At 44.4% G+C, this 24443-nt stretch overlaps 1 protein-coding gene across 2 annotated transcripts; it reads right to left on the bottom strand.

Moving 5' to 3' along the window:
• Positions 1–856: 856 nt before the first annotated feature.
• Positions 857–24180, bottom strand: SCARB2 (scavenger receptor class B member 2). 2 transcript variants are annotated; one of them, XM_074154547.1, is made up of 13 exons: positions 24010–24180; positions 17153–17310; positions 12971–13118; positions 11320–11508; positions 10448–10539; positions 9605–9724; positions 8484–8662; positions 7816–7934; positions 5896–5969; positions 4389–4440; positions 3574–3732; positions 3364–3434; positions 857–1985 (listed from the first exon to the last, which is right to left on the bottom strand). In XM_074154547.1, exons 1-12 carry the CDS (start codon positions 24124–24126, stop codon positions 3405–3407), a joined length of 1437 nt encoding a protein of 478 aa, XP_074010648.1. In that variant the 5' UTR covers positions 24127–24180; the 3' UTR covers positions 857–1985; positions 3364–3404. The 2 variants fall into 2 exon arrangements, with proteins under 2 accessions (XP_074010648.1, XP_074010647.1); XM_074154546.1 differs by lacking the exon at positions 3364–3434 and having other exon boundaries at positions 860–1985; positions 24010–24174.
• Positions 24181–24443: the final 263 nt, after the last annotated feature.

Here is a 24443-nt window from a genome sequence, read left to right as displayed (position 1 = left end):
AGCAGGAGAAGGAAATGCCCTGCTTCGGCACAGCTTCGCGGCGGCACCGGGCTGAGGACCGCACCCAGGCGGGCTGGGGGTCCCCCCTGGCTGAGGAGGAGCTCTTCCCTAGCGAGGATGGGGCCTGGCGCGGGACCGGCGGTTCGCACTCGTCCTCTGCCCGACACCGTTAGCCTGGCCCCAGGTTAGTAAAGAAAACCCCAGCTGGGAAGGAAAAACCCACTGGAGCGGTTCTCACTGGCCAGGGAAGGAAGTGAGCAGCACAGAGGCGCTCCTGGCCATGTCCTGGACGCCGGGTACCTCGTTGGTGCGAGAGCCCCCCTCAGGGGGGTTCTCGCACCAACGAGGTACCCGGCGTCCAGGACATGGCCAGGAGAGCAGGGGCTGCGGACCAGCAGAGCGAAGAAAGCCCCCCAGTGCGTTTCTACGGCGATTACTTTCATCCTGTCCGCCCAGAAAGCAACATTTTTGGTGGGTCCGGGAGAAGAAGTGACAGTTTGAGCCCCCCCTCCCCCCCGGTGTCGAACGGAGAGGTTTCTCCAGAACAGTTCCTTTGAGGCAACCGGCTGCGGAAAGCTGTGATGAGTTTCTCGTTCTCCTACTGCGTACGCTTGCGGTTCTCCGGGCAACAGTCCTGCTCCTCCGACGAGGTTTAGGGCACCTGCTCTGGCTCTTCCATGTACCACATAGCAGAGGCAAGGTTGTGACACTGTGAGGGCCCTGGGCTGTGCCAGGTGCTTTTAGTTAATCCAGATAATAAATACCGTAGCCACCATGAAACTTCCTGGTCGGAACTGGCTCCAGATGAAAACTGTTGAACAAATCACCAGCTAAAAAAAAAATCCCAAACCAACATAATGCAAAACCCAATGCCTCTATTTTAGAAGACAATAATACATTTTAAAAATAGGTTTCACTATCTGGATCTAATGGAAATACTTCTTAATGAGAATAATCCTTTAATTGGGGAAAAAATACTTTTGTGACTTTTAAAACAAGTTTCCACTTGGCAAGTAAAAAAAGTGTTATGACTTCTCAAGGTTTTTACACATACCTTAAGATGGAGTTGTGCTTTTACCCTAAACAGTAAATGTAACTGCCATGTCTGCACTCACATTAAACCACACAGCTGATAACTGTGACACAAATACCAGAGAAAAAAGAACACCATTTTTGAACCCTCCACCATCAAGAACAATGTCATGTTGTGTTTTTTTTTTCAAATTGAAAAAAAAATCCAAAAATCTCTAAGGATAAACGCATCGCTAACATGCAATGAGATGCGGTTCAGAGTTAGAACAGTTAAGAGGTCTGTACGGAGAAGCATTTCCAATCATCGGCTTCTTTTTACCTGGAAACTACAGACACTTCACAAAGTTTCACTCAGTGTTTCAGATTAGTTGTACAAATCAGTTTTGTGAAAGGACCAATGACATTAATAATAAACAGTCAGTGCATACTGGTAATAAGTAGCGCGCAACACTTTACAGAAAAGACAATATTAGGCCTAGAGCAAAATCGTCCGTTGTTCCTGGGCGATACTGGAGCCCGCTGTGTTTCCAGAAGGGTACTTCACAGACCACACTCCTAAGGCTGTTTTCAAATTTTACCCGTGTCGTTCCTGTAACGAATCAGGCCATTTTATTTTCGCTGATACAGTGGTTATGATCGTCTACGGCTGTCAGTGCAGGTACAAAGAGAGTGCGTGGTTGAAAAAAGCAAGATCTCAAGCAGTCCGTAAATGTAGTTGTAAGGTTGTAACTTAGCGGGTAAGAAAAGTCTCCTCCCTTGATGACAGTGCAGATTCTCTTCCATCTCGATACCACAAAAAGTTGTAGTTGACACCATCGTTTCTCCACGGTGGACAGCACTGGGTAGTGGTAGTTGGTATTAGGTCAGCTCTAACAGTTTATGGTCCAAGCTCACATGTTAAAGAAAATCTCCTAAGATGTCCTGATAAGTGGGGACCTTTCATCTTCAGTACTCTGAAAGAAAAAAAAAACACAACACAGCAAAGTTAAATGTGGCACGTTAGAGAGCTTCCACGGTGGGGAAGCTGGATTGCTGAGACTCCAAATAGGAAAGGAAAAAGCTCTTGGCTCCTACTTCTAAGGAAAATTTCCTGTAAGAGAACCAACACTGCACTAAAAAAGCGCCAGAAGGTGGATGGCAGCTTAGGCAGGGACCTCGGGCTCACTGTAGCACCTTACAGATGATGGCAGGCCATGACCATGCTGGTGGGAGAGGGATCCCAAGGGAAGCTATAACTAACTGAATTACTTTTGTTTGCTGGAAAAGCAACAAAAGCAATGTAGAAAAACCACGGAATTTAGGTGTCCCTTTGTCATTTTAGCCCATGTGCAGTGTTCAAGAACACCCAGGAGAGCTGGTATGAAGCTATACACGTAGGGTGGGGCAGGAATGCCTGGGACAGGGGCCCAAGGGAATACGACAGTTTTGACTTTCTAGCTGAGCCTGCCAGTAACACAGGCGGGCTCAAAAGCTCAAAGGAAAAAGTACCAGGCTCTCTTGTAAAGGAACCCAAAGTACAGTCCTGAGAGCATCTGCTCATGAAACGCTTCCTGGGTACCCAGAGAGAAAATCAAGAATGGAGAGAATCAAGAGAGCTAAACATCAGCTGCTCAAGGCCATTGCTCGAGGAAAGGAGGTTGCAGACCACACTGCCAAGGTGCCACCACTGCTGCCACTACCATCACACCCCTAGTCCTGCTGGAGATACGATGGTAGTGACCCAGATGGGTCCCGCTGCCTAAGACAAAGCTTACGCACGGTGTGGCTGGGTGCTCTGGAGAGAGGCGTGAGGGCACTATCTTACAATGGTGTGAGAAAGCATTTAGGAAACAACATACAAGCAAGGCCACACTAAGACCACAGCAACTACAAGGAGAAAACAGCCTACTAGAGTACCCAGTCTATTTCTCTAGCCAAAGAATCCATAGTTTCTCTCATCTGAACTCGAATGCCTTGCTTATTAGAGTGAAATTTCGGATCAGCTTTCAATGTGACTAGCAACCTTAATGCCAGCATGTCGTTTTGTGACAGAACTTTTCATAAATAGATGTACAAGCTAGTGCTGTCTGGATAAAACTTTCTGCATGCTGTTGTTTATAAAATTCATCTGTTCTTTAGTCATCAATTTGCATGATGATTCTGAAAAGCAATCAACCGGCACAACACAATTGTTTCTACTAAGAACACTGTCAGATTGTCACTGATTCAATCTGTCCATCAAATATGGTGAAATTTTTGCATCCTATCCTTCAGGGTCCTCTAGACAGGCTGATTTTACTTTTAACTACTGTTGGCAAGGGAATTAGGCACAGAAGATATGACCTGCCTTACCATCTTTCTTATATTAGCTCCATTCCTTTGCTTTGGTGCATTTATTCTGAGTCTATTAAAACATCCCTTCCCTAGAAAGGTCATTTTAAACAAAAACAACATATAAAAATGTTTGTGTACAAAAAGTCACTGAACAGGTAAAATCAATGAAAACAAAATCACATCCAGGCAGACGTACAGTAAGCAAGGTTAAACTCAAATGCTACTTACCTCTTCACTTATTCCCCGGGACCTGCACACAAGCACAATAAACACAATCCCAAAAACAATTCCTAGAGTCATGATTACAAAGGGGATTCCAGTTACAACACTGGCTTCCAGCAGGACGTGCTTGAGTTTGCTGGCAGATACTTCATCAATCAGAACACTCTGGAGCAGAGAAAGAGATGAAGAGGAAAAAAAGATTTATTTCTGCTCTTCCTTTATATTAGACTGCTTTATTTTTGTGAAGGGTAGGGAAACAAGACTCCCACAGCTCTCCACCTCTGCTTCATTGCTTCTTGATATACTTTCTAAGAATTTTTAGCTCTCCTCGCGTGGCCAGAGGGATCATTTTGGCTGCATTTCAAAAGAAAGTAGTGATTTTTTACTCTCAGTTTGGGAATGGATTAATACAGGCCTGGTTATTCCAGGTGTATGTCATTGAAACCAGTCCCCTGGAGTCCTCCCTGAATCTAACGAATTCAGTGATCCAACTACAGCCCAGGCATATTCACAAAAGATTACTCAAAAAAATATCATCTTGTGAACTCTTGCTTCCTCATTGGAGCAGCCCTCTTCCTCACGGCCAATACCTTTGAAATTAAGAGGACTGTCTGACTGAGGGTGTTTTCCAGGGCTGAACTTAAATACTATGGTGAACAAGCAGCAGGAGGATGTTAGTTAAGAAACAGTCACAGCTTCCTACCTATCACTGTATAAAACAACAAGAATAACAGCATTTTCTTTTCTGGTTAGCTCAGAGACAGTATTTTTGCAAGCATAAACATACCACAATGCTGCAAAGAAATAACAAAAATATTTACCTCATTTATATGCATCACCGGGAAAACTAGGGTTCGGATGTTACCTGTTTCACTGTGTAAAAAAAAAAATAAATAAGAATTATGGTTTTGTGACTTTTCAACTTGAGAGTTTTGAAGACAGATTATAATAGAATCCCTAAAAAACCTCTGGTCTGTTCCTTTTTATTGTCAATTTTCACCTCCCTAATGGAGTAGAACAATCTCAATCTCCAAAATGAACAATAAATTCTGTTTTGGGAGCAATGGCATATTTTGGCACTTGGTGGGGAGGGAAAGAGAGGGATCCATAAGAGGCTCATTAATAACCGACTGAATGACAGATTTGTGCCCGTCAGCAGGAATGCTAAGCTAAGCTGATCTTGGAAGTTACTCATATTTCTAAAACACAGAAACTATTGTCCAAGCAACATGCACAGAGCAGCAAACCTCCGCCTCCCAACATTTGGCACATGTGAAATAACAACTTACTCGTAAGCAGTGTTAATGTAACAGCTCCTGGGCACTTGAAACAAGGCGGTGCTGTTTTGAAGAAACATCACCGACTCTCCCCAGAGGATTGGGCAGATAAAATACTTCTTTTTTTGTTATAATATATAGCAAAGCTGTGCCAATAAACATCAGCTCAGAAGCTGAGTAGGAAGAATAGCTACCACATATCATTGGTGATGAGTAAATCAATGTCTCAGAAAGACACAAGATGAAGGGAAAGTATTTCTGCACAATTGAGCTGCAGTTTGGGGACATCCCCCTCAAACAGGAACACCCAGAAAACCAGGTGGAACCCACTGGCCACAAAGAAGAAACGGGGCATTTTACTCACACATTACTTGGGATTGTACACCGTTCCCATTTGCGGGGTTGTACTGAGTGCCAAAGTTGTAGCACATTTTTCATACCAATGCAGTCACTTCTTTCAGCTTCACTTTCTTTCAGCTGATCAAATGACCCCTCCCTCCTGAGTTTTAGACGGGACTTGCCTCGTTCTGAGACACACCACTTGATCTCCTTTCTGTGCTTGTCGGGGAATGGCATGGGCAGCCCTGTCTGGGGTCACGCCTTCTCATTTGGTTCTCGTGTGGCCACTGCTGAGAAATAACGGCAACTGCAATATTTTTGTCTCCTAAAAGCTGTGAAGAATAGGATGGCATGTCCTCACTGCAGTGAGTAGCCACTCTCTGGGTTCTAGCTGCAGTCCACTGTGGCAGACCTTCTCTGCGAGCAGACAAACCAGTGTGATATGGCTGATCATATGCCTCATGGAACACATGCCTCATGGAACCTGTCCATAACATCTTGCTATTTGTGAATGCTGTCTGTCCATCTGTAGATCGAACTGCAAAATTTACTTGATCTGAGAGAAGGAAGAATACTGCCACTTGTAATTGAGATTTGAGGGGATTTTTCTCTCACTTTCTCCCACCAATATTCCACCTGAACACTGCAGACAAATTAATTTTGAGTATCAATTCAGATCTGAGATATCCACCCAGCAGCAGAGAACACTTACAAAAATTCAGGTAATTTTCTGACATGAACATTGATCTGCATCCGCTTGGCTGCTCGCAGGACAAGCCCTGTCAGCTGGGGAATAAAAGAAATCAGTGTCAAAAAAAAAAAAAAGGAAATGTGAAATAATAGGAACTGGGAAAGTAGGGAAAGTACAACCTAGTATTTACACTGGTGTGGAGCTGACAAGGCAGACAAGACCCACTTAATGTTATTTTCCTTCACCAAGATACTCTTGTAACTGATATACCCATATTCCAGTTTCCCTCTTAATTAAGGAGATGTGAAGAGGCTGCAAGAGACTAGGGTGCTATCGTGCTGTGCAAACTTAGACTTGGGCTACAGAGAGACCCCCTTTCTTCCAGATCCAGCTGTAGTTTTGGAAAAGGCTACCACCTACAACACAAACCTTTCTTTCTACAGGGTGAAAAACAGGTACTGATCCCAGTCCATGGGAGTGGCCACAGAGATAATGAGCACGAAACACTTCTCACAGTAATGCCATCACTACCGTAAGAGCTGCAATTGGATGCACAGGAATATTTTCCTCATTCAAGCAGCAAAATTTAGTCTGGAGAGTGGGTGGGAGGGGGGAGGCGCAGAGCTCATTTTATGGTAGTATAAAAAAGCTGGTTAAGTAGGAGCAGGATAACAGGAAGAACCTGGCAGCAAAGCACTAGATCTAAAGAGAGGAACTATGCAATTTCCTCCTGCTTTAGCTGCACATAACAGCTTGATGAGTCAGAACACTCTTTCTGTAAACTAGGCAGGTCATGATTTTGCTCTTTCCCTCGACCTACGTTCGTATGTGTGGATACAGAGATCAGTGTTGTACTGGTTTTAGCTGGGATAGAATTATTTTTCTTCATAGCAGCTGGTATCAGTCTATGTTTTGGAATTGTGATGATAACAGTGTTGATAACAGATGGATGTTTTAGTTATTGCTGAACAGCGTTTACACTGCCTAAAGGCCTTCCCTGTTTCTCACACTGTTTCTCACACTGCGCTGACAGTGAGTAGACTGGGGGTGGGCAAGAAGCTGGGAGGAGACACAGCCAGGACAGCTGACCCAAACCAGCCAAAGGGATATCCCTTACTGTATGACGTCATGCTCAGTGATGCAAATCTGGGGAGAAGTTTGCCAGGGCTGCTGTTGCTCGACGACTGGCTGGTGGTGATCAACTGGGATTTTTTTTGCATCGCTTGTTTTTCTTGGGTTGGTTTGTTTGGTTGGGTTTTTTTTCCTTATTAAAGCATCTTTATCTCAACCTGAGTTTTCTCACTTTTACCCTTCTGATATTTCCCCCATCCCACCTCGGGGGGTGTGAGGGAGCAGCTGTGTGGTGCTCAGCTGCCTACTGGGTTTAAACCACAAGTGTAAAACCACGAGTCATCAGCTGCAAGCTCCCTTTATTTCTGACATTTCACGGTGAGAATACCCACAACTCGAGTAAACTTCTATGAAAAACATAATCTCCATGCTTCTGTATCTCTTCTCCCATGACTCCATGCTATCTAAATGGAGTCCAACATCCACTGAATGTCTATTGGTCCGCATACTCAGCTTCTTCAACTTGGGGAAAACACAGTCAAGATAATACTCAAATGGTTGGGATGGGAGGGTGAACAGCAAAAGTAGCCTCGTCTGCTTCTAAGAAATATTTTAACCCCTTCAGCTCATCATTACCAGTCTGAAAGCACGTCTAATTGCGCAGCCACAATGGGAAAAGTATTTTAATTCTTGCTATCCAGCAAAGTTTGCTCTATACAAGCAAATACAAATAGATCAGTTCCACATAAATTAATACAGCTTCCTTAAGGTCAATGGGACTATATCAATGGGACACACCATCCAAGAATGTGACCTAAACCCAAATGCTTGGATTCACCTATATAACCCTTTAATAAAGGCTGCACTTACAGGATTGATGTCCAGAAACGTCTCATGATACTCCTTTTTTGGATTCATGCCCTCTATGTCTTCTACAAACTTTGGATCTGCTTGGTAAAAATGGGGAGCTGACAGAAATATTGGAGCACCTGGAATGTGAAAACACAGAAAGTCACCACCCAAAAAAAGCTGAGCAGGATTTGAGGAAGTCTTTGAGGACCTCAAAATTCTTCCCACTGTCCCATTTACAGTGAAAGGAAAAGTCCATTCTGGAGCTACAGAATCAACTCCCTGTCTTCAGAACAAGCAAATTTTCCCTTGTGCAGCACCACCACAGCTTCATGTCTGAAGCCTGCATACTGGTCTTTTACACTGTTTTCATTCAACTACTCAGATTTGACAGCTACCTGGATAAAAGCAGAAAATAAATGCCCAAGCTGTTCAGTATGGATCCTGGTACTTCCTCCTGATTACTTGACTTAAACCATCGCTTGAGTGAACAGCATCTGACAGGAACATGCCCTCAGATTACTACTGCATTTTATAACCAAATGATCACTTGTTGGTGGCCAATTTCACTGAGCATAGTCATAACTGTACAAGCCTCACCAAACTGTCCTCATATATTTCAGATAGAAAGGAGAAATATGTTCCCTACTGAAGTTCTTCCAGTCCGCTTCCACCGCCTGGCAGCGTACCTTGCTTGCAGATGCTGACGTTGAGGACACCAGTGCCGGGGCAGTTTCCTGCTGGCACACAGAATCCAGCATTGTCTGGGTTAACTGTCGTGTTGGCAAATACCATAGCAGAGGGCACAAAGCGGTAGGTTGGGATACCTGCAACAGTTCCTGAGCTGTCGTACACCAGGTACAGAGACCTGCAAGGAAGAAAAGCCAGACCCAGATTTGTTAGTCTTGAGCACACGCTGATGCCTGCTGCAGATGTCTCTTTGCTGATGCCCTGCGTATCAACCTAAGTTTACAGTAAGGTTTGGATTAAGCCCATTCCAGCGATCTTCTGTATTAAATTTAATAGGCTTTTGATCAGCAAATACACATCTCATCATTCTGCTGCTGCACAAAATAGACGATTCTGTACCAACTGCACTGCTGCAGGGACACTGATGCCTGCCTTTATCATTTCAGGCTCTCGCTCTGGTCCCTATATTGCTATTTCGTGTTGTGTGAGACAGTTACATGCTACTGAGAGGGACAAGGGAAGGAACACAGTTGCGGAACACAGAAAAATTTGCAAGTCCTGAATTTAGTGTAACATACATCTGTATTGATTTAAATAGAGACTTTCAGATTGGCTTTGTTCTTCACAGATAGAGAAAAGGGCAAGAGAGGAGACAAGGTGTAACACAAGGAAGGAGGCACCAAGATTTTCTGCATCCTGGTGCATTTGAAACACCATTATGTCAATCTCTGAATCTCTGAAGAGGGCGATCCGGGTTCTCTATCTGCAAGGCACAGAGGAAGATTTTGGAGGAAAGAAGCTTTTGGAGGAAAGAAGCTTTGGACAAGGTTCATAAATCCTTCCATTCCCTTCATTATTGGCCTTGCAAGGCAGTCCAGTCTGTCCAGTCACCTTCCAAATTTTCAATTATCTCTATTTTGAAATAGCACATCCTTAACTTGATGCAAATTGAGGTTTTTTGGTGTAACTCTCTCATCATTCATACCATGAATAAATGCAGAACACTCACACTGTTAAATAAAATCATGGGAGGAAAAACACCAGCCTAAACGTGAAACCTCAAGAAGAATGGATGTAAATGCTCTGCTTTAAAGTCTAAGTGACATTTTCTTCTCCTTACCTGCAGAAATCTGAAGAAAAGATATAAATGTTCTCATCTTTGTTAATCAGCGGGTGAAAGGATGTCCCATCCGTTCCATTGATCATGTTACATGCCTCTGTTGTCCACCAGCTTAATGACCTGAAGAAAATAAAGCAGAGGGTTAAAAGATCTTTGAGTGGTAGTCAAGTGATGCCAGCTCATGATCCAAGCAAATGAGAATCAGACCTGTACAGTGCTAAACCCTCTTGCCTCAGCTCCGCTAACAAAAAAAAGGGGATTAAAATGGGTTTCAATTGCATCTATAGTCTCTTTAAACTGGCGCCAGGCAAGCAAGAATATGTCTGCAAGAGTTCCTCCCATATATGTAATTGCTGGCAGATGTTTTGTTTAATGGGAGAGGGATGCTTTATGTAGTTCATCGTTGGCTTCTTTCTAACACATGCTGCCCACGAGGAGGTGTTAGATACCCAGGCACAAGTTGGCTCTGGGTACAGAGCAGTAAGGAAGCCTGTTGTCTGGAACACTGGCTGTGTAGATGCGGGAACACTGTCCCCACAGGTGGCTGGGATGAGTGTCCTAGAGAAGGGAGTGGAGAGGGGGTCACCTCTGCCAAGGTGCAGTCAGAGGTTCAGAGGTGAGTGCTCACAGCAGTCTGCTCTCTAAGGGCTGGTGCTGTCTTCCTTTCAAAGTTATATGACACATGCCAAAATACTGGGGGGCTGGTCTGAAGCTACAGCTGCTACAAGCTACCACCATCCTCAGAAAAAAAGGACCCTTTTTTTTGTACACAATGCTTGTGTTCATCCAAAATGTGAAAAGGGGCAGATTTTGACAGAGGCCACAACACACTGAAAAACTTACTCTTTTCCTTTCCATTCTACAATCCTTGAGAAGTTAAGGTAGTTTGTTTCCCCACTTAGGAAAACATATTCTCCATCATCAGTTCCATTCATCTGCAAACAGATACATGAATTTTTAATCACTCCACTCATTCTGTAACACCTGGCTGGTAACTACAACGGGGTGGCAGGAGTTTAAGCTTTCATCACTTCAAATCCACCCTAGGAGTGATGCACTGCCTCTGAGGTAAGTGCAATTCATTAAACTCCACCTTGAATATAAATGAGGTGGAAGTGACTGGGCTAGATTCTTACACCTCCCTAGTGAAGGAAGTATAACATTAGATTAGCCTTTTTTCGCTTTGAAATTTGTCGCTGAAGAAACAGCCCTTAGCAAAAAAATAATCCCACAGAAAATAACCCGAGCGCTGCAGATGATCTCCAAGACACAAGGAGTCCCCACAGCCCAAAATGATGTGCAACCAGAAACACTGTGGAAGCCAGTAAAGGCTCCAGCACAGAAATAACATGCAATTTCAATCAATTACTAAGGACATTAGTCAGGAATTTTGTCTGGCAGTTTGCACAGCCAGGCCCGCAAAGCCCATGTAATTCAAGCGAGCACAGCCAGTAGTGGAGTGGTTTACACCCGCCCTTGGAAAGCTTATCCATATCTGATAAAGGAAAGTCAGATAAAACTCACAGTTGTGCTACCAGCTGGTGCCTACACACAGCCCAGCTGAAGAGGGAACATCCTTTTGCTATCCCTGCAGCCTACCTCCTGGCCTCAGCCCAGGCACATCCTTCTCAACTGGCTGGCAATGACAGTCCAAGCTCTGTAGCAATGAAGTCATTCCCCACCTAAAGCATCAGAAAGTCTTGCATATCAGTTACCTTATTAAAGAAACCAAAAACTGGATCAATCTCAGGATGCAAAAGATGAATGGTTGACAGGAGCTTGTCTTTGTAGCCCCACAGTAATTCATGAACGGTGTGAACTGTAAACAGGGATTCTTGGTACAGAAGCAGCAGCACCTCTGTGGCAAACTGAAGAGGGGTTGACCTGGTCCACTCCATCGCAGTCTGCCAGGGGATTGGAATAAGGGAGAGATGGTCAGATTTACTGTAGAATAAATAATACCAGCTGCATACAAACATAGACATGTTTCAGCATTGCACATTTCAACTGCATTTTCAGTTTCATTATTTCCACTTGTGGCAAGTAATGTGCTGGGTAACAGGTTCTTCAGCTTTTCTCCCACAGGGATGTGCTCTTGCAGATTCCCATTCAGCCTGGTGCTGGCACGCAACCAGCTCAGTTCCATGCCATTAACTGCCATAGTCTTAAGGATGGATTTTAAGTGAAATGTGCAAAACTGCTTTCTAAACAGCCCAGATTTCACAAGTATATTACAGCTGGAGACGTGCTTTGAATTTCACCCTTAGGAAATTACGGTTTACATTTTTAAAAGCCAGCCATTTCTCCAAGATGCAAACAATACCAAAATTTATTCCCTTTCTAGCTGGCAAGTGATTTTACAACGTCTTTAAAAAGGCAAAAACAAAAGAAGGGATTATTCCTTGGGTGAACCAACCTGTAGTTCTAGTACTGCCTGTTACAATACGTCACAGTCAAAAATCTGAACAAGAGATAATACCACCACTCAAATGCCTGGGAGGAATTGTAAATACAGTGACTGTACTGCTTGCAACTTTTAGCAAGCTGAGTCCTATCTACTACTATATACAGTGCATTTATGTATTCATTCATAAAATCAGACAAGACATTTTTGGAAATGCTGGGGAAAAAGTAGAAATTAATGTACCCTGTAACTGAAGTCAATGAAACTAGTACACAGAGTAAAGGCTTAGTTACACATCCAACAAGTATTTTATTACAGTCTAATTTCCTTTGCAAGGTATGACACCTTTAGATCTGCCTTTTCTCATACTATCCCTGTATGAGACCAAATATAACCATCTGCCTCTCATCTCCAAAAGGAGACTTTCTTTGCAGAGTGGTTTCACGTAACACAGTTTGGGGGTGCATGTTTTAACTTTCATTTTATTCTGAGGGCACCTCTTCATTCAGCTGTATCGGAAACTCCTCTGCTATAACTTTTTTTTTTTCAGTTTGAGATGCAGATTTGGAGGCAATTTTTGCAATTTTGACAAAACAACCCCAAGCATTCCAAACTTTCCCATTCCAAAGTCAGAGTTCCTCCTATGCATTTGATGTCACTAATTCCCTAGTTTCACTCTACTCACGAAAACCCCACAAGCCTGATTTCTGCTTATCTCTGAAGTGTGCCAGCTCTCAGCGTAAGGGTGAGGCACTAACACCACAGGGGCGTACGGCGAGGGAGGAACATAATGCAAAAAAAACCCACAACAGCCCAAACCAAAACAACGTGGACATAAAGCTGCCTCTCTTGTTCTTCAATCACCTTTACCTACCGCAAGGAGAGAGACAGTATGAAGCAACGAGCTGCTAGTTATAAAGTGTGTCAGGATGATTTCCAAGCAGAAATGAAAGAGAACTCACCACGGCAGGAATATTAACTGTCCTAATCAGGTCCACTTCAGGGTTTCCAACTGACTTCTGAGGTTCAAATACGTATGTCTTTGGATTCAGAGCAGATACTTTGGTACCGTTGTCTAAAAACTGAACATGTACTCTTGGCCTGTATTCTCTGAAAAACAAAAGAGTTTGTTCTCTCATCAAGTTAAACAAGTACACATAACATTAATTGCAATTAACTCACGGCTATTCTACTGCTTTAAGCACATAAAGGGTGGGATTTTCAGTTCATTAGGAGTAGATTCATTTATGCTACTGCTGCTGTCAGCAACAGAACTCCCCTCTGTGTCAGTGTAAGCTGAATCAGACCTCACAGGGTGCTTCCAAAAAATGCCACCCCACATGTTAATTGCACTTTATATTTTTGCCTCATCTTTAAAAACCTCCAAGGAAAGTGAACAATTTCAGACAGAAGGATTCAGAGGCACTATATATGGGACTGTCCTTGAAGTAGAATTTGAAAACACAACTTTTGCCTCTTTGCTGCAGGCAAAATTCATTCCCAGGCAGAACAAGGGTTCATGTAAGTCTCATTAACCTGACCTAAGAACCTAGCAGAATCTTCCTGCTGGTTTCAAAGTACTTTGCACTAGGACTTCTGGGCTTACATGTGACACACCCACAGAACAAGCCTCATTTTAGCTCTTCTCCTTTAATTCTCAGGCAGGAATCCTGGACATGACATATATTCAACTGAATTTTTGCTGTAAACTGCTCATGGCCTGGGAGGTTGCTTCTGTGTACTGTCTAAGCACTCAGACAAGCAGCATGAAACTCAGGATTGCTGACAAACAAGTGCAATTGGCAAGTAATATCAACTGCTGGCCTGATGAGGAAGTCAGATCTTAATTACCCTGAAACATGTCATAGAATCATAGAATGGTTAGAGTTGGAAGGGACCTTAAAGATCATCGAGTCCCAACCCCCCTGCCATGGGCAGGGACACCTCCACTAGAGCAGGTTGCTCAAAGCCCCATCCAGCCTGGCCTTGAACACTTCCAGGGATGGGGCATCCACAGCTTCCCTGGGCAACCTGTTCCAGTGCTTCACCACCCTCACAGGCAAGAATTTCCTCCTAATATCTAATCTAAATCTCCCCTCTTCCAATTTAAAACCATTACCCCTTGTCCAGTCACTACATTTCCTGACAAAGAGTCCCTCTCCAGCTCTCAACATAACTCTGGTTATGTCATAACCATAATTCAGTCCATTGCCACCACCATTTTACAAAGAAACATACAATTCTGCAGAACCAGCTGGTTCAGGCTCAAAATGAGCTATACATGTGTCTTCAGCAAACCTGAAAAGGGAAACGGCAGGTTGTCTGCTCACGGCATGATCCTTTGGGGGTATACATTAAGTGAAATGCCCTGTATTTCATAAGTTTACATTCACTTAAGAGTTCGTTGACTTTTACATTGCTTTGCTTCCTGTGTAAATTTTAAGTCTCAAGATGTGAAGGTGAATTATTCTGCAAGACCCCGTGCTATGATGTTTTTCATTCATTTCAGATCCTAGATCCTATCCTGGCTGCACTAGATGCAGCTTCATGACAGGCTGTGCTACTCTGCTTCAGTCTTTCAAATGTAAAGCCAACTGGAAAGGCCTGTGAAACTATTCTTGTTGAAAACCAACCACTTCCTATCTTCCTTACACAAACAGCGTATCTGCTGCTCTTCAGCATCCCTACCACCAAGGAACATTTTGGTCTGGCAACACTGCCAGCTTGATTTGGCAAGAGCCTCTTGTCCAGCAATCTACTTTATACCCTAGGGCTTGAAACGAGGGGATGGAAACGCACAGTTGTGAAGTCCCTTCCCTAAAATAGGCCAGAGTTAACCTGAGAAGCCTCTCCAACTGTAAAAGGGCCAGAGACGAAAATAATACTCCTTAATTAGGGATATGAGTAGGAGGGATCTCAGATGTTAAAGACAAAATGCTGTAAAAGTGTACAAGACCAGACAATATTCAAGTGTTCTTTGAGACTTAGCAGGCTTGGGCAGATAAGCAGCTTGCACTTTATAATTAATTATTTTACATGCTGCAAATTCAACTTCCAGGATTTGAAAACATAAGCACTACTACGTTTCTGTTACAGAATCTACCTCTGTGCTAACTGGGTTTACAATGCATGTTGGTCAGAACTATGAATTGCAGGAAGAATATGCTGGAAGAGATTGTATTTAGCTGTCCCACCTCCTTTCTGTCACTCATTAGATTTTTTTCCTTGCTTGTGAGGGCCAGTTCACTTCCAGCCTTTCTCCCCAATACCTCATTTTATAAAAACACAGAGCCACGTACTTCACGTTAGGGCATTTTAGGTGTTCTGCCACATGCTAAACCTAATCGAGTCTTTAATGCTTTGCTACATGGGGCCTGTGAGACAAACTTGGTATTTATTCTCTGGCTTGAGCGTGCGGTATGTCTGCAACATCCCTTCCTTCTCCCTCTCCTCCCACACGCCTCCTTTCTTCCCCCACCCACTGCTGACAGCCTGGTACAGTCGGCAGTGACAGCCAGGCAAGGATTAAAGAATCTGTGGGAAAAGAGCACTCCACTTTCTAACTTTCCCCCTTCTTCTATCAGACAGAGCACAGCACAATCAAATCCTGTTCAGACATGTCAAAATCAGGCTAACCAAACGAGCCAGAAGCGACTGGAATGCGCAGCCTCCCTCCCTTGCACCGCAATAAACAACTCGGGAAGAGCCTGCGTCGGCAAACCCGCTCCCAGCCAGCCTGCGGCGTGCGGTGCAGGGAAAGGCTCTCCCACCAAGCCAAAAAGAAGCTAGCAAAGGGGACTGAGTACCAGGGTGCAGAAAAGCATGGGCCTACATGGTTTCATGTAGCTCTATTGCACCAAGAGCTCGCCCTATCTATCTTCCCGACAGAGAGAACGCACTGCTGACTAATTATCAGCATTACACTAGAGAGACGTGAAGAAAAGCTTGGGAACTTCAAAGCTTATGTATCTCTCCTCCAGCTCTACTGGTTTATCTAATACAAGGTATTTTGCCAAAGTACCACATGTAGTTTGCTAAGACTAAACAGGCACAGTACTGAATATAGAGAGGAGACAGGGGAAAAGATTGATGGCAGAGGATAAAGCAAAGCTGAGGCGTGGGAGGAAAGAAAAAGAAAGGCAAGACAGACTGCAGAGACCAAGGCTACCACAAAGGCTCTCCTTTTTATTCTGCAGTATTTTTTTCAAATACTGAAAACCAGATTCCGATCATTTTGCAGCTTGGGTAAAGACAACTCCTTCCAGCACTGAGCAGGTGCCCAGTCTGAATGAGTGTGTGTGACCAGAAGTGAGACTAATGATGAGAAATCAACCTTTTTGCTGTGGTTCTCGTACCTCCATGATTTCAAAGACTGTAATGCTTCCCGCCACAGGACTGCTCCTGGTTTATGCTGCTGCACACAGCAGAGCAGAATGAAGCTCTAAAGGAAAACTAATTTGTAAGGTGGCTTTAAAATCTCTCCATGTGCAGCAGACTCGGACTGTTCAGTGTGTAGCCATACCATGCAGAGGGAGAGCTCAAGAGGCTGGATAAGCTCCAACACTGCACGTGGCCTTTGTTAAGTCCGGCTCTCTGTAAAAATGGTAGATATTTCTGAATCTAAGTAAGTTTTATAGTGAGGGTTGGCCGAGGAATATCCCTGTTGTACCACTCTCTAACTGGTTTTCTGGCCACATTTTTACTGATGCAAATTCTGCAACTTCAACTAGGAACTAATTTCAGAGTGAACACATGAATCACACTTTTATGCAACACTCCTCTCCCCAGACTCTCAAACATCACCCAACCAGTCACTGCTTTTTCTCTCCTAAGACAGAAGGCCAGGTTGCAAACAACGTCTTCTGTGTTCAGCAGCTGAGGAACAGCGTACACAAGCAAAATCTTGCCCCAAATCTGACAGAAGTCACTGGCTTAATCTGAAACTGATTGCAGGCCCTCCAAGTGTCAGTCTAGTTGTACGGTCTGGGTGGTGTATGACCATGCTCCCCTGCACAAACTTTTACTCACACATTAACAGCTAGGTTTTCTCCTAGAATGGGATCCCAAGTGTTCTGAATCCCACTTTTTGGCTTTCTCACACACAACAGGTTTAGCGAAATGTGAAAATAGTGAAATGGTCCTACCGGTAGGTGTACGGCCCGATTTCCTCTACAAGAGGATTATCGCCTTGAAGCACTTCTAAAGGATTTGTCACATTGAAAAAGTAGAACTGCATGTAGACTGGTGGAGGAGGATCCTCCCAGGCTTCAAAGGTTTCCGTGCCATTTTTCAATACTGTTCCCTGAAACAAGAGAATGACAAATTAGCTGCTAATGATAGATGCTGTATGATATTTGCAGGAAAGAGAGGAATTCTATGCCCTCGGAACACGCACAGGCAATAGGATGTGAGACGCCAATTCTACAAATGTTTATAGGTATGTTCTACTTTGAAGCATCTCAATAAATACCAACAAGATCAGACACACGCTACAACGGCTCGCAGGCTAGGGGCATAGGTTTGTTGGGTTTGTTGTTCCACTTCATCCCACAGACACTTATGCCTGACATTTTTCACAATGAAGACTTATCAGCTATTACATAGTGATCCTGTTGCATTTCCCGTGTCAGCAAAAACCTACCCTGGTGTAAGGTACCACGAAACATGCCAACACTAGAGATAAAAGTCAAACTCAACAGTGGGAGGCCAAGAGGTCCTAAGAGAGACCTCTTAGGAGGAACAAGGCCAGCAAAGAAGCTTACATTCCCTGTGTTTATGATTTCTTTGCCTAAGATTGTCAGATTCCAGTACAGCTGTGAGATTCCTTCACCAAGGCAATTAAACTTTGTTTTTTAGTGGCCCATGAGGAAAACCCGTAAGTGACAGAAATTGCTTTCACGTAGGCACACTAGGATTTGTGCCTTTCTGAGGTCTCTGAATACGGCAAAGATTCTCTCCCCTCTGTCTTTAATTACCTTCCTACAGCAATGACAGCACATGCATCTCCAGACCCATGGAATGTCAGTCTATTTTGTAACCAATAAAACATGCACCAACAAAAGAAAAACTATAAATCATTATTTTATGACAGAAGCACTTGAGTAATGAATCAGTAATTCCTTTACCTACCAGCATATACATATTATAAGGAAAGTCACAACTGTACCTGTATGTATCTCCATTAGGAACATATAATACAGGTCTCAACCCCTCATTTTATTCCCATTCCATTTTAGATAAAATTCGCCCCAACTATAAAAGCATCACCATCAACACCACCAAAACCAAGGCTTTTCATACAGTTATAACACCGGTACTGTTACTGTGTTAGTAAAGAGTGCAGAGTGGAATTTCCAGGACTAAGCACAAAGAAAACTATATCTTTGAAAACCGTATCACCTGTAGGCGGAAGAAGGGGGGAGGGGGAGAATAATTTGCAATTAAATGGGTCTCATCAACACTTGCTCTTTTTATTCTTCGAGAAAACAAGTCAAATATTGTAAGTGCAAGCTCAAAAGCAGGGCAGACTGGACAGCTGCCATTTCTTGGTTACTGTTTATGGGGTCCTAACTTTATCAGCCACAGTTGCCTCAGGCCTCATTCTTGGCCTTCCCACTTAAGGAGCTGTTTTCTCTCCATGCAGATTTTAATTTTGAATGATTAGATAAAGAGAAGACTGTTTCAAAGACAAACTTATTGGCAGGAGCTTGGAATGGCAGCAGTATTGCTGAATGGCAATGAAAGCCAGCCCAGCTGGTAGCACTGTGCAGTTGCAGACTGCTTTCCTCTAAGAATTTCAAACCACGTATTCTGTGCATACCACAAAAAAAAATAAAATTTTAGACATGCTTCAGGAACTTTTTGCATTTCTTTGGAACTACCAGCACCCTTATATGTACCATTTCCTACACAGCCCAATGCTTTTGATCCTCTTTTCTTGTGATCTATGCCAAGGAGGCTCATCCCTGTATTCAGACAGAGCCCTCCTAAAGTTGGTTTGTAGGATCAGGAAGAGAAAATGTCCCCAAATCAGGCATACTGTTTCCATGATGCAACCATAATGGACTGGGAGCGAGACAGCAATGTATTTAAGACACCTACAGATGACTATGATAGCTTTTCTCCATATGCCTATAACCTCATTACAAAGCCAATTATTTCAGAGGTGGTGTAATGAGCTACTCGTGTCTGCTCCCTTCCCAAGTTCTGTAAAGCTCACAACTCTCACATGCGTGTAACACACTGAGTATAAGCTTGACACTGATAAACAGAGTAACTGTTGCCTGTTCTGACCTTAGCCATCCATATCTAGAAATTTGAACTGTTCCCTAACAACTACTGAGCGTTTTCAGGACCCCTATCTATTGCTCAAATGTCTCTCTCACGAGGCAACTAAAATGAGAGGTTATTACTCAGTCTAAATGTGCAACGTTTAAAGAAACAAGTGCATCCTGGTCATACTCATTCCAAATTTAGGCTCCAGTCTATCCTTTATGATAGAGGGATCACATTTATGATGTACAGGGAGGCCACGTCCCCCATCCCCCTCTCCTGAGCCAGACTGAAAACAAGAAGCTCCCCAACTGGAAGTAGCATCGCCAAGTGTAACAGGGGTTTCTACCACGCTCCCTGTATCTACACACGTGCACCAGATTACACGCAAAGAGCATTAATAAGAAGAAAATGAAGGAGATTTTCTCTGGCAGGTTCCTTTAAATACAGGCTCTTGAGATTTTGAAATCGTAAGTGATCCCCTGGGAGATGGGCTACAGAGTAAAAGGGTCGTGAAACAAAGTCATCTGGTGATTTTTTTCCTGCATCTGCATGACACCGTTTGGATCTCCCACAGAAATGGCGTGTCTATTTATAGCTCTGTACAGTAACAGCCCCAGTTGTAAACGCAGATTCACAAACTCCTGAGCCAGATTCAGATAAACTCCCATGAAATTCGCCAATAATAAAATATGGTAAGCTCTCTTCTTCTATTTTTCACCAAACGTTAGGAGGGATATTTGAGTCTATCACATGATATTACACAGCCTGGACCTGAGAGAAAAATATGAGCACATATTTTTGAGCAAAACGTATGTCCATGTCCCTCAGCTGACGGCATTCGAGTTTAGCTCTGCTGACTTTCCTCCACACCAGAGTAGGGTCTGATGTCACATGACTGGGATTGCTTGTTTTTTTGTCAGAGCTTGTGTTCACTACCAGGTTGGACAGGCTGCAAGGTACTAGATCACAGGACTGCTCTTTAATCTAAAATATGTAAATGATATAGCTCCACTGTAGTTATCGCTGCTGTACTGTGCAAGGCCAGAGAATCAGACCTTTCCCCTTGCTACATTTATAAGCAAGAACAAGAGACACAACTGAAAGTATTCAGAAACCTCAAGTCAGAGACTCATCCTGCAGGCAGTAGCCAAAAAAGGCCTCAGACTCAGAAATCCTGTCTCAGAGAGATGCAAGGCTGCACCTACTGCAAGATCACAACCTCAAACCAGTGGACAGTATGATCTCCTGTCTTCACACAGAAGCACAGCAGGCGTCCTCCTTTCCAAGTGGAGTCCACACTCATTTCAAGTGTACCAAAGCATCCTTCCCACTGACTTTATTTATCACGACAGTCCTGAATTTGCAGCTATGTCATTCTTTGGTGTTTCCTTGTCTTGACCACGCTTCACACAAAGGAAATAAAAAGTGAGCTTCCCCTCCCAAATGTAACTGTTACTGGCAGTGATAGTGGGGCTTGGAAACGGTACTGAACACTTTCGGAACCTATACAGAAAATTAAATTTCTTTTTTTTTTTTTCCCTGGAACTGCAAAATGTACTAATTCCAAGACATAGTTTTATGTGTTCACCTATGACAGAATGTAATTGCAACTCTGAAGAGAAGTGATAGGCTAGGCTTTCAGACCAACCTGAGCAGACTTCTCTGACCCTGCACCTTGGGAATGGTCTGCTTAAAAGGAGCATCACAACTGATCCTTCATCTAAGCCTCCATACTGAACTGCACTGGGAGCTCTAGTACTTCACATTAAACAACAACAACAAAAATAAATACATAAACTAAATCAAGGGACAAAATATCTTCCCTGTCCTTTTGGGTCCTAAACACTCCAGACAATCTGGCTCTAGAGACGGCTGGCAACTACAGTTTAGTGCCATTTCAAGGGGTTAGAAGACTAAGTGTTTTCTAAAACCATCCGTGTAAAGTATGGGGCATAAAGAAAATGCTTGAGGTGAAGGAGTGATTGCTCAAGTTTGGAATTAGGCGCAGAGATCAAAGATTGTTATATTCATAAACTGTGTGCTTATGGCAATAAAATACCTAACACATAGCATAAGGCAAATACTGCTAGCAGCTAGGAAGGCCCTTCTCCCACGGACAGCTAATTTATTCTTGTTCATTACAGTTTTTTTGCCTTTATTCAACAGAGTTTCAGGTGCTAGCCCCTGACAACGAACAGCTATTGGACAAGTTTGACATCTAATCTGGTATGGCACTCATTCACAAAAAGCCAGTTAGACTGGCAAAAAGACAGAGAATAAGTTGACAAGATTTGAATGCTTTCCAGGAAAGGTGGTCCTGCTGTCCTTGTCACTACACATCTGCCTGCTGATTTTCAAGGGGATGTGAAGTCTGACACTGGGCTGGATTCCCCCTCTCTTCCCACGCCCACTCTGTATCCAAGAACCCTGCCTTTGGCTTGAAAGGATGCAGCACACAAACCCCCTGCTGAAAGCCGACCCATAGTCAGTGATTCACAGGTCCTGGGTTTGGACACACAGGTGCTTCAGCTGCTCCAAAACACAGTCTTCCATTTCAGCTGTAGCTGAGACAGCAAACACAGCTCTTCACTGCAAGTCAGCTCTGTTTCAGGACTGCTGGAAATCCCCCAAAGGAACACGAACTACCTGTTGTAAAGGCAACCTCTTGTCCTTTCTGCAATTTCTCCAATGACAGAGAGGTTGAGGAGGCTAAGAAGGGCCAGAGCACAGAGATAACATTTCATGTTCAATGTCCTGGACTGCAGAGAGCTGGAAAAGCTCAAGTCTTTCCACATTCAAAGGCAAAATGACATTTGTGCATTTGCACAAGATTTTCTGAGCTGCCTACATGATTACACAAGAGACAGCGACTTTCTAGACTACACACAAATGAGAAAAAGCTCACGTGGGATAAAGCACATGTGGAGAGCAGCCGAATCAGCAGAGTGATTAGGAGGACACTGCTTTGGGGCTGAAAGCTGTACTTCTGCACTTGTGTGCGTGGCTCCTGGAGAAGGCCAGAAGGGAGCCAGTAGCTAGCACGGGGAGCAGGAGCCTTGATTCTGTGCAATCCAGATGTACTAGCATGCGAGCTGAAGGGCGGTAAGCAGGAAAAGACTGAGCTCTGGAAACTTTATCCTGCATTATGGAAAGCCCTGCTGAGAGAATACCAACTTACTCTTACATAAGCAACCACTAAGGGTAAGGAGCATGTAGCTAAGAGATAATACGCATAAGGAGGATCACGCCTAATTCCTGACAGTCCTACACTCTGCCACCAAACCATTTTTTTTACCCCGCTGCTCTTTTGTTAAGAGCGTGATACAAACTTGAAACTAGACCTTCTGCTGGGATGCAGAGGATGACAAGACTCCTTTCCAAAAAGACCTAAGACTTGGGCGATGGAACTGTGTATGCCTATGCAATGCTGTACTGATTTGGCTTGGTTTGCATACAGCTTTGCATACATTAACACTCCTATCACTTCTCACCTGGCTTACAGACTGCCTAGGAAAGGTACGGGCTGATGATCAAATGACTTCAGGATAAACCATCCATTACCTACGCTTCAGCACGACAGAAGCACATACCTGAGAACAAACACTGCAGGAACGCTGTATGAGCAGTTCCTGAAGTGCAGCTGACACACTGGCAGGCTGCATGACAGCTTACCCTATGGTAGCCTGTTTTTTGGGCCATCCCCTGAAGTTTACAGGCACGCTTCAAAGTGCCACAACTTGCTTTAAGCTGACTGCCAACCTAGAATTGCACTCACTAACCCAAACTGATTTAAGTTAAGACAATACAGCTTTTATGTTAGGAAATGCTTCCTGTCAATACCCCACAGAAAAGAACACTGCATTGGTTAGGACATCACAGGGGATCAGCAGACTTTGTGTACCAGTTAGACAATAGCACTGGTCAAATCCCTTCATTTGTTATCACTCTTGCTTTCTCTGTCAGTATAACAGAGAGGATGATATTCCTAAGACTAGGTAAATACTTGTTCATTTACATGCTTCACAGGTATTTTAAGGGAGTTACTAACACAGTTGACCCTTCTCACTGGACCACTCAATAAATGCAAAGAGCCAGTATGAGAGAGGAACAAAAGCTTAGGCAGACCAAGAACAGTGAAGGGCTCTACATTCATAACAATGTCAGGATGGGTGTCCCCAAACCGTGCTACAAGCAGCCTTTAACAACAGGGTGAAACACCTCACTGTTGTCACCCAGACTGGGAAACTACCACGTGTTTCAGCCCATAGCACCTCTGGCTGTGCTCCAGAGGCAGCAGTAAATGAAGCAGCAGAACAAGCTGCTGTATGAAAGCTACAAGAAACCTATGATAGGGACGGCAAAATAGGAGGGGTGCTTTAGGTGTTCGTGTGCTGCTGCTGTGGAGAGGGCTCTGCACGACAGCTGCTGCCCCACAGCCAGTAAAGCTGCCTCAAGAGAACTGAATTTACTCATATTTACCCATTTTTTACCCAGCCCAGGTCCAGGGCAGCCTGAGCTCCATCCTGAGCCCCAGCCTAGCCGGGTGGTGCAAGACAGGGGGCGTTCGCTGCCCAGGGATGCTCCTGCCCTCACCCAACCACAGCTGGTGCAAGCAGGGAGCCAGACAACGCCACCCGCCAGCCCCCTCCCTCTCCTCCCAGGGTTATTTTGAGAGGGAATAAACCAGTCGGGAGGGATTGGGGTGGGAATCGGGCCGTGCTCTCACCTGCTTCACCTGCAGGTCCACCACTCTCTGGAAGACGTGTGCCACCAGCAAGGAGATGCTGGCGATGAGGAGCGTCATGGCCAGGACCCCCACGGTGACGAGGCAAAGCGACTTCATGGCTGCTGCCGAGGAGGTACACAGTCGCCACCGCCACAGCCGCCGCCAGGCTGCGGGCCTGGCTGAGGGGGCGGGCGGCCGCCTGGCCCCGCCTGCCGACGGGCCGGGAGGAGGCGCCGCCGCCACTGCGGAGCCGCCCGCCCCGCAAGGACAGGAGGGTCCCGGGGCCGGGGAGCAGCTTCTCCCCCGTCCCGGGGCGATGGGAGGGACAGCGCCTCTGCCAGGGAGAGGTTTGGTGACTCTTGCTCAGGGCACCGGGTTGGTGGCCGTAGCCTGCTTACCAGGAAAGAGGAAAAATCTACCCGTGATTAATTGGG

This window comes from Numenius arquata, chromosome 10 (genome assembly GCF_964106895.1).
Source record: "Numenius arquata chromosome 10, bNumArq3.hap1.1, whole genome shotgun sequence".
NCBI classification, from domain to species: Eukaryota; Metazoa; Chordata; class Aves; order Charadriiformes; family Scolopacidae; genus Numenius; species Numenius arquata.
The sequence above is the reverse complement of the archived record's forward strand: the minus strand, read 5'-3'. Positions and strand labels throughout refer to the sequence as shown.